The 10,704-nt window shown below is 35.8% G+C and overlaps 1 protein-coding gene across 1 annotated transcript; it reads left to right on the top strand.

Moving 5' to 3' along the window:
- Positions 1–499: 499 nt before the first annotated feature.
- LOC141686692 (uncharacterized) lies at positions 500–5,477 on the top strand. Its single transcript, XM_074491746.1, has 4 exons — positions 500–839; positions 1,463–1,585; positions 1,696–1,766; positions 5,055–5,477. Exons 1-4 carry the CDS (start codon positions 696–698, stop codon positions 5,302–5,304), a joined length of 588 nt encoding a protein of 195 aa, XP_074347847.1. The 5' UTR covers positions 500–695; the 3' UTR covers positions 5,305–5,477.
- The last annotated feature ends 5,227 nt before the right edge of the window (positions 5,478–10,704 follow it).

Genomic DNA, 10,704 nt, shown 5'->3' with positions numbered 1-10,704 from the left:
TGAATATGTTCAACATTTGTATTTTTTATAAAAAATTATAAAGAATACGATGTTAAACATACGTATCAATATAAAAATGAAAAATATATATATAAATGACACGTATCTCTACGATGTGCATTAAGTATACGCATTACTCAGATGCGTATTTAATGGATATTTTAGTCGCTATTTTTCGCAGTCGACTATTTTGATTTTTTAGAATAAAAGTGGGCATTTTAATATAACACTCAATAACAAACATATAAATCTAAGAAAAATATAATAAAAAAATAAATAATAAGCAATTTAAATAATTTTTATTTAATAATCGAATAATTAATTAAAAGTTGTGTAAATTTTTATGCCAACCACCCAGAATTAATGGATCATGATTCATGACCAATAAACTTTGCATGTTTGTCAACAAAAAAAATGAACTTTGCATGTATTTATTTATAATATTTTCACCTGAAATTCATCAAGAAAACTACCAAAACGCTTCTACATTTCTCTCATTTTTACCGTTTCATGTCATTCTTTATTTACTGTCCCTAGCTCAATTTTCACAGTAGATATAGATATATACAAAGGGTGATGTCAGATGTGTTTACTGAATGAGAGGTGCCAAAAACAAGAAAGATACAGACTTTAATATACATGTATGAATATAGTATAAATCAAGATTTGACAAAAGGGGCAGAGCAGAATAAGGCATGGCTACAGAGACCAAATCTAGTGTTGTTAAGGTCAGACCCACAAGCAATCAAATTGGGTCATCTTCTTCTTCAAAGGCCAAGAATATTTCTTCTAGCTCAACCAAACATAAAGTTATATCAACAACTGTGGCTAAAACTGAGGTACCCATTTGGAAATTTCATTAAAGATTGTCTCTTTTTGTGTTTTTTGATGTGGGTTTCAAGAAAGATTGATGCTTTATGTAGAGAATTTGTTTCTTGATTTTTGGGGTTGGTATGTGATTTGCCTGATTGAAATTATAGTTTTTTAATCTGGAAATTTGATTAAAGTTTGTATCTTTTTGTGTTTTTAGATGTGGGTTTGAAGAAAGGTTGTTGCTTTGTTTGAATTTGTTTCTTGATTTGTTGGGGTTGGTGTGTGATTTGCCTGAATGAAATTATAGTACTGTAATTTGGAAATTTCAATAAAGTTTGTATCTTTTTGTGTTTTTTGATGTGGGTTTCAAGAAGGATTGATGCTTTATGTAGAGAATTTGTTTCTTGATTTGATGGGGTTGGTGTGTGATTTGCCTAATTGAAACCATAGTTTTTAATTTGGAAATTTGTGGATTGATCATATGGATTGTGTGATGCATGGAATTAATTGAATTTGGGATTTTTCGTATGTTAATATGCTTGTCGATTAGTTGATTTGTTTTTTGATTATTGGATGAAATTCTTCTGATTGTTGAGTTGGATGATGTGTTGATTCTGGTTTGATGAGTTATGATCAATTGTAAGTGAAGGTAAAAGGAAAATTCACTTCTGGTTCTTCATCGAAAACCACCTCGAAGGTTACGACAACAAGTGTGAAAAGAGAGAAGAAAGTTTACTCCTTGGCAGGACAGAAGTATGATCCTCCTGAAGAGGTTAGGAAAATATTAATGTTTACTTTTAATCTTATGTTTACTGAATTGGTGCAATTTTTATCTAATCCAAATTTTTTATCTTACATTTTTGTATCTTTTTGTTTGGACAGCGAGAACCCCTAAGGATATTTTATGAATCATTGTCTAAGCAGATACCTTCCAGTGAAATGGCAGAATTCTGGTGAGTTTCTTGTAACTATTTTGGAATTATCAGTTTACAGAATCATGGCTTGATTTCTCAATTTTATTCCTCATCCTTGTTTCTTATATAATAAGTCTCAAGCTTTTTGTTTTTAATGTTCTGGATGTTGGTTTATTTCTTTGCATTTCTTATCACATGAAGTTTAAGAGTTTATCTAGATATTTTCATCCCTTGCTTCTTTGAAGGAAAACTATCCCCCATTTCCTGACAATTGATCTTATTTCATAAAGATTTATGGCTAATATACACTGTTATATACATTACTTGTGTTTTCCCTCATTTTCTGATTAAGGTCGAACGAAGTTGGCTAGAGTTTATACATAGTCTACAAATATTGCTCTGCCCTTTTAAATTTTAACAACTTTTCCTGACTCAATTCTTGTACTGTTGTACACCACAATGCATATGATGCTTACGAGTAGATTTATTGTTATGAACATAGAAATCAAATTTGCAACAGGGCAGTTTGTCATATTATCATTCCCTGCTTTATAGGTGCATTTGTTGTATAACTCCATCTTGTGGACAGAGGTTTTGAATGAGGGAGGTATGGAGGGATTTCATAATTTATTGCTACTAAGAATTCAGTTGCAAGTTCTTGCGCTGAATGTTAAAGTCTGCCCATGCTTTTAAAATTATGTTTGACTCTCTCATAAGAAGACTGAGTTGGTGAGCATGTGGGAAATTATGGTTGATACTGCAGCTAAATGAAACTACCCTTTTTCTGTTCGTCGTAAAAGGTGTTTTTCTTATACCTATTAAACAGAATTTTCATTATCAACACCATGGTATTAATTTCTTCCCTTCTTCATTTGTCTCCTTTTCCTTCTCCTCTTTATATTTTTTTTTTATTTCAAGCTCCAGCGCAGAAATTTAGACTTTGAGAAATTATAACATTTAGTGCTATTCCTAGAATTAAGCGGAAGCAAAAATTATGACATTTATCTGAAAAAATTGAGCGTGTACCACTCCTCCTCCGTAGTCCTTACGACATCAGCCTCTTCTATGTTCACATCTTCTTTACCTTTTTTTCATCTATAGTTTGTTTTATATGGGGTCGTTCGCTTGGTCAAAGTGTTCTAGTTTCTGACGAAAGATTTGGCAAGGAATAAGTGTCGTGTTCAAGTCTCTAAGGATCTGGCAATGGGTACGGCCGCAGAAAATGAATAGTTCAAGTAATATAGGACGGGCATGGGGTTTATTATATTGAACGGAGCAAGATGGAGTTTTTAGGGTTTATGTGATATGTTGTAGATCCATTATTGAGGGTTTGGAATCAGGAATTCTAGGTACTGTGATGGGTTCTTGTACATGGAGATTAATGTATGTTTGATATCCAGTTAGTGTGATGAGACCTAGATTTTAGTGATTCCTCATTAGAGATATGATACTCTTAGAGTTTTTGCAATGGTGCTGCATTTTTTGAAGAAGATTCTTGCCGATTTAATTATCAAAAGGGATCTTTCTTGTTGGTTGCGTTATAAATTATGCGAGGAAAAAAAAGTATAAAGCAGGATGGTGCACTTGTCCAAAGTGCCCTTTTATTTCTACATCTTTTCCGTTCGGTTGTTCTTGTTACAAGTAGGTGGGTGGGGGTCGGGGGGGGGGGGGCTCCTGTTTTCTTGTCTATCTTTCTTCTTGTTGAATTATGATTTCCACATAATAATTTGTTAGAGGCGTCACGTTTTAACTGTTTTTAGATGAGGACGTGAAAACAATTATTCTGCACTTCTCCAATCTGCAGAACAATATCTACCAAAACTACAAAGTTGTTCAGCAATATTCAATGAATTCAGAACAATTGTTCTCATGTGTTCTCAACTTAAAACTGTTCCATCCTGAGCATGCCCTGTGGGAATATATGCATTCTTTTGTGACAAGAAAGTCAGCTATCTGATATAGGTTCTCTTTGTTGGCTGACACCATTTTCTTATGCGATAACCCTTTGTATCAGTGACACGTGTATTCTGGTGTGTACACATAACAAATCGATACCTTTCAAATTTTTTCAAACAACTTTATCAATTGGTTAATGTGCCCTGGTTATCAATTGGTATATTAGTGTCTTTTGGATGGCATTCGTTTTCTTTTCTTAGTTAAACACAATCGCACACCAGTCTTGTCTTTGACAAGGTTTGAACCGTTGACATCCCGTAACAGGAGCGAGGAGATACCACTACACCAAGAGGTGTTGGGTCATTCTTATTCCCAGTAATTTACATTGTAATTGGTGACTCCTGGTGGGATATTATGATGATGTGCTTGCTTATTGAATCTTGCAGCTAAATTCTGTAAGTTCAACACATTGAGATGTCTGTTGCATTTTTCACTGTCACATTGCATATTCTGATTTCTACCATCTTATCAACCTCATCATACCTATTGCCCTCCAAATTCTACTATCAATTTATTTCTCTAGTCCTTCAGCGCTTCTTGAAAGTACAAGCTTATTTTCGGCTTAAATAACTTCTCTATTGTTGTCTTGCATTCAGAGACCTCAAAAACAATTGAATATATGTTCATCTTATTTGCTGGCCATTTCTGAATCAGACATCTCCAGGTTTCCTGTATTAATCCACTTTCAAATCAAACTTCCCGCATTCCCTTTAGGATCTCATGTAGGTGATATTGTCTTGCAATTTTAAATGTTCTGTCAAGTGCAGAGTCCAAATAAGCAAATAACTGTAGAATTGTAGCCCCTAGATATGTCATAAGTTTACATAATGGCATCACTGCCACGAGATTACAAGCTGGAAGTTGGATCCTGCATTAAGAATGTTCCTAAAACACACAAGGGATACCCAAACTTGTTGAACTCATCAAAATACTTTTAGGACTACAAATGTATCCAATCGAAAAGCAGAATGCTAAACTTACCAATATACTGACCTATGCACATATGAAGACGCTGAATAATGCTGTCTCATGGGATTCAAATAAACAGCATTTTTATAATGAAGTTTCAAGTGCTGTAATTTAAGAAGTATTATTATGGGTTTCATTGCCTTTGAGGGAAGATGCTCTTACCATTCACCAATCACAGTTGATAATTTCATACATTAAAGTAGGAATATATGTAAGGTTGGTGCATGTAACTTAATTTTCTATTTCTATTGAATTGGGAATGCTTAACTTTGCTGTCTAATTCTTCACATGGTGTTGCACATTTTCTCTTCCCTTTTTTTTGCGTATAAGATGTGCGCAGTGTGCTAATTCTTCCAACTTAGTAGTTAGGTAGTTGTCCTAATATAGTGATTAATATTTCAGGATGATGGAACATGGATTGCTGTCACCAGATAAAGCTAAGAAGGCATATGAGAAAAAACAGAGGAAGCAAAAGCAACTTCGGCTGGGAATTCCTATTAAATCACCGCCCCCGCCACCAAGCAGAGGTGAGAGTTCGAAGAGGCCACAGCAAAGCTCAAAGAATGGTGATGCAAAAGCTAAGAAGAGAATTATTGATGACAGTGACAGTGAAGACGATGTTATACTGAGTCAAAAGAGGAGGAAAGGGTAACTAGAATATAAAGGTCATACTGTATCACATTGTACTGTTAAAATTTTCTTCACATACAAAAAATTCACCAGAACACTATAGTTGCTGAAACCATAGAAAATGATAATTGACGTTTTCATTTCTTCTAATTTATGGAAATAAAAGAGTTGAACGCAAGTTCTTAAGTACTTCTACATTAATATTACATTCAATCGTCTGGATTTGTATTTGTTCATCTAGCGTCTATATACATATATAGGTTCAAAGGCTACTTGTTCTGCATATTTAACAGACCTATTATGAAAAGTACATCTAACCATTTTAGAAATTTAGATGACATTTAGGTGAACTGTCCAAGTTATCTGTACTCAATTGAGCCTCCTTTACATTAGCTATACCAGAACTTTCTATTGCTTAAAACCAAGTGGTCTCTGTTTTGTCCAAGAACTGTGAGTCTTCTACCCTGGACTTTAATTGTCTTTTTCACTCATTATGAAAGGATGTCTTATTAGTTCCATCTGTTCTGCTAATAAGAGAATGTATCTGGATCTGGAGAGTTGCATTGCTGCAAAAAACTGGAAACTCTTTGAGGTTTAGACCGAGCACGGGACTTTTATCGTTCTATTTATAAGCAACACCTGTTTATAGATCTGAGCAATTGTGTGTAGAATTTGGAAGTTGAGATATGAATTACCAAGTCCTGCTTTCTATTATTTCTGGGGTTATGACAAATGTGATCAGGGGAGAGTCTTTAATGAACTGACTTTATCAATCTTGTACGATAAAGACATTATTTTATATATATATATATATATATATATATATATATATATATTGAAGATATAACTAATTCACAAGAACATTGCTAATTTTTAAATCACATAAGCATATAAAAATTAACAATTAAATTAAGATAAGAGTTTGAGAAAACAAACAGAGATTGGATTTAATCTCGAGTCCAGAAAACTGTCTCCTTAAAACAGTTTCGCCCCGCACCATCCGTGTTTAGCGACCTGCTTCTCAGGATAAAACGAGATACTGTATAATCGATAGATCGAATATGCTCTCAGCGAATTTGAACTGAGCCCGAGAACTATCACCGGAATATAGGAAAAATTTAAAACTAAAGAGACCGATAATGAAAGAGATGACTCTTATTTCCTCGACTTAATAAAACTGGTGCCCTAAGACTCTATTTATAAAGAGAGGCTTGAAAGGACTTGTTTTTTCTTTTCGATGTGGTATATGTATTATTCCCAGTGAACTAACAATGAAATTTACAGAAGGGGGGTTGAATGTAAATCTCAAAACATTTTCAAGTTTTGAGCAGTTTCTAAGGCTAAGTGTTTTAATGAACAAATGTGTGTGAATTGCTTTAAGCTAATACAGACAGATATATATTCAAACACAAATGTAAAGAACACAAAGAACTTAAAAACTTTTCTGGTGGATTTGTTGTTCCACCAGAGATGTGTTATTTCAGAAAATATGTGATTCAAAGAATTAAATCACAGCTGCGTCCTAGTACAAACTAAATGATTTTCTCTCTGGATTTTTCTAAGCAGCTCTGGAAAATTCACACTCTAATTACTAGCTGATACTTGGTTTATATATCACCAAGTTTACAAGTGAAGACAAAACTATAAAATACAATTAAAAGATTCTTCACATGTTTCTTCTTCATTTCTCTATCCAATGCAATTTAGGTTTAGCTGTGAATCTTTGAATACTTCCTTGTTTGCACTAGAATGGAAATGCCGCTTTTTCTTGATTCGTCCAAGAGGCTACCACATTCCAGTTTGTCTCTGTCAACCCATGTGCCTCTGTCAGCTTATGTATTGTCACTATCAACTGCTATTGAACTTAGCATCCGTTGAATCTTTCATCCGTTGATGGCTTTATCCGTTGAAGATTTATCCATTGAAGTTTTATCCGTTGATGCATTAGCAGTTGAAACTTTATCCGTTGAAGCACTCATCTGTTGATGGATGTTATCCGTTGAAGCTTTAGAGACATCCGTTGAAGCTTTGTTTCTCATCCGTTGAAGGCCTTTAATATCAGTTGATACTACTTCACTTATACAAAATTACAAGGCATGAAATATTTACAATTAGCACTCCTATTTGCATATCTACTAGTAGTTAACATGACTTATAATTTCCCACAACATCTAAGAATTACAACTTAAATACAGAGAATGAAATGTGCTACAATACTAAACTTATTTCTAAGTAAAACTACTCCTTCAACGGATAGCCAGACTGGTCTTATCCGTTGAGGCTACAAACACCATATTTCTACTTAAGTGTTTTGTTGAACTTATCATCAAACTAATACACATATTCCTAACAATCTCCCCCTATTTATGTCTACTAGAACTGTAGGCATAAATTTGGGTTTAACTTGATGATAACAAAATACTTATTAAACATATGAACTGAAATAAAGTAGAAATTCAAAAGTGCTGCAAAAGTGTATATACTGAGATAGAATTGAAGAATTACATTGTTTCCAAGGGTGCTCCTTTAGCCTGAGCAGATTAATTCCTTTTCCTTTGATCCCTTGTTTTCTTCCCTAGCCTCCTGTCATTCTCCTCTATTTGGAGTTGGAGTTGTCTGTAGAATTCAGCTTCATCTTCTTCATTGATGTCCAACTTAGATTGCATATCCTTGAGAGTTTCATTACTGGAAATCTTGAGCTGATCTTCAAGTCTGAAAAATCTTCCGACTCCTTTATTGTCTCTGAACTCCATCAACCAATGAGGTGATTTATGAACTGTAACTCCATGCTCTGGGATGTGTAATGTTCTAGGCAAGACATTGGGCTCCCACCAAGTTTTCCTTATGCTGGCAATCTTGTTGAGAATCTCAGTTTTGGCAGTCCTGGTAAAGCCAGAATCCCTTTTTATAGCTGAGTAAACTCTAACCAAGGTAGAATAGCCTTCATCCAGAATTCTGTAAAGGGGCCAAGTCCTTTCCCCACTTCCTTTGTATTTGAACACTAGTCTTTCTGGTAGCTGTCTGTAGGCATCTATTCCCCTTACTTCCTCCAGCTCATCCAGATAGAGTTCAATGTCTGTAAACTCCTTTATGTCACAAATGTGAACATAATCATCCTTTGAGGCTTGTGGCTTAGGCTTAGGCTTCTGAGTGAATTTGATTGAGGTTAGAGGAGGTGTTGATTTAATTTTTCTTTTCTGTTTCTTTGATGGTGGAGAAGTGGTTAAGAAGGTGGGCAATTTGATGGTGTCCCAATTAATTGGTTCCTCCTTAGGAGTGATTGTTTCACCATGGATGTTTATGAAGGGGTCAGGCATAATGGGTTCAGGAATAGAAGGTAATGGTTTGGATTTTGATTGGGTTTCTTCAGTTTCATCTATAATCTTCCTTTTTGTATTGGCCTTCTTTCTGTTCCCTTTCTGCCATTTCTTTCTTTCCTCACTTCTTTCTTCCACATCATCACTAAACATGTCCCCATACCTACATCTTCACCCTTGTCTTCAATTTCTTTCTTTTCTTCAGCTTGACTTGACTTTAGCTGTTTTTCAAGCTTTGCTTGTGCTCTTTTGTCAGCCTTTACCTTTTCAGCTTCTTCCTTCAACCTTCTGGCTTCTTCCCTCTTGGCTATTGAGAATTTGGGATGTCCTTGTATCACACAGATACTCTTTCCCTCTCTAAAGATAATAGCCATGTTCATTCTTTCAACCACATCCTTGGTCTCCTTGTGCTTCATGATATTACCACCCAAAACCTTGTCTTCATCAGGCTTTGGAAGAGGAAAATCCACTCCTTTCAACTGAGCAAGGTTTAGAGGGTTCTTTGTAGAGTCCTTGTTGGATCTGTTGTTGGGCTTGAGAACCATAGGTTTCAGATTCTTGGAAGAAGTTTCTCCAACCTTATTCCTCCTTACTAGCTTGAGCTCCATAATTATTGGCTCCACCTTTGTGCTATGCTTCACAGATTGTGATTTTGAAGTTTTAGAACCAAAAATTTGTTGCATCATTTCATCAATTCTCCTCCTTTGCTCTTTGACTTTCATCTCAGCTGCTGCTATCTGGATTAGATCAATTCCATCAAGCTTTCCTTTGATTTGAAGTGTTGGAGAAGTGGTGATGGCAGGAACTAGCACTTTAGATATTTGAACTTTTGTTGATGGCTCTCCTTCCCCTTCCCCTTTATTCTCCCCCTTTTTGTTATCATCAAGGATAGGGGTCAAGCCTTGTGCTTTTGCCAGCTGCAATAGTAGACTTGTCTGAGATTGTTGATTTTGAAGAATGGTGACCACAGAGTTTTCAATGACTTGAACTCTGTCTTCCAACTTGGCCAGCCTCTTGTCAGCATCAGATTCTCTCCTCAGTCTCAGAAACAAATCTTGCATTGTACCATAAGGCATGACTGAATCCAACTTCTCAGAATTGTAGGATTTCAAGTCAGCAATATCCTTCTTGAGTTCATCCACACTCAAATTTTGTCTGATGTGCTGCAACTGCAGGAGATGCAGAGAGTCTAGATGAGATTGAAGAATAGCCTTGGTACCAGCATCTGAAGTTTTCTGAAGGGCCATTTGAATAGCCATAACCTGCTTGACCAAAGCTACACCAAACTGTCCTGGTGTAGATTTCTTTGTCCATGCCCATTCAGGTAAATTTGGAACAGAACTTGGGTCTTCACCTCCCCCTAAGTTCATGCTTCCATCCAAAGAAACAGAGTCATCATCATTAGAATTTACTTCAAATTCTTCAGATGGCTCACCAGCTTGAGAAGGCATTCTATTAACAGCAGCTTTATCTCTTTGAAGAGATTCTGAAGTGTGCACTATGTTCAAAGTCTGCTCTGCCTCCACATTGCCCTGAGCAGCCAACAGTTGATAGGCTGAAACATGATGAGTAAAAGTGTCAGCATCAAAGGAAATGTTATCAATTTCAGCTTTGTAATGTTGCTGAAATTGTCTCTCCTTTTCAGTATCATCCACAATCATTGACTCACTAGCAATGGCCGGATCCACCCTTATAGCTTCTGTACCTGCTTTTCTCTCATTTTCTCTATATTCTTGCATCAGGGGCTCTCCCTGGCTCACACACACCCTCACACCCTCACCCTCACCTACTAAGGTGGCACTCCTTTCACTCACTTTTGCCATGCTGGAAGAAATAGCATGCATATTTTGACTCTCAACCTCTTCTTTTGCCTGGGAGCAACCCAGCCTCTCACTCAAATATCACTCTCTTCCCTCAATCCTAGAAGTGATTGTACAGTAACCATGTCTTCTACACTTGGAATTGATTCAGTTATATGTGTAGAGACCATCAACGGATAGGGAGTATCCGTTGAAGTAGAAACTGATGATATCAACGGATAACTGCTGTTAAGCTTATCCGTCGAAGAACAGCCACTTGTCAACGGATGAGCGATATCCATTGAA

Source organism: Apium graveolens, chromosome 9 (genome assembly GCF_009905375.1).
Source record: "Apium graveolens cultivar Ventura chromosome 9, ASM990537v1, whole genome shotgun sequence".
NCBI lineage: Eukaryota > Viridiplantae > Streptophyta > Magnoliopsida > Apiales > Apiaceae > Apium > Apium graveolens.
The sequence above is the reverse complement of the archived record's forward strand: the minus strand, read 5'-3'. Positions and strand labels throughout refer to the sequence as shown.

Coding starts and splice junctions, on each gene's coding strand:
- LOC141686692 (XM_074491746.1), top strand. CDS start 696: ATGGCTACAGAGACCAAATCTAGTGTTGTTAAGGTCAGACCCACAAGC. Junction 840..1,462: donor CAACTGTGGCTAAAACTGAG/GTACCCATTTGG, acceptor TTGTAAGTGAAG/GTAAAAGGAAAATTCACTTC. Junction 1,586..1,695: donor AGTATGATCCTCCTGAAGAG/GTTAGGAAAATA, acceptor TTGTTTGGACAG/CGAGAACCCCTAAGGATATT.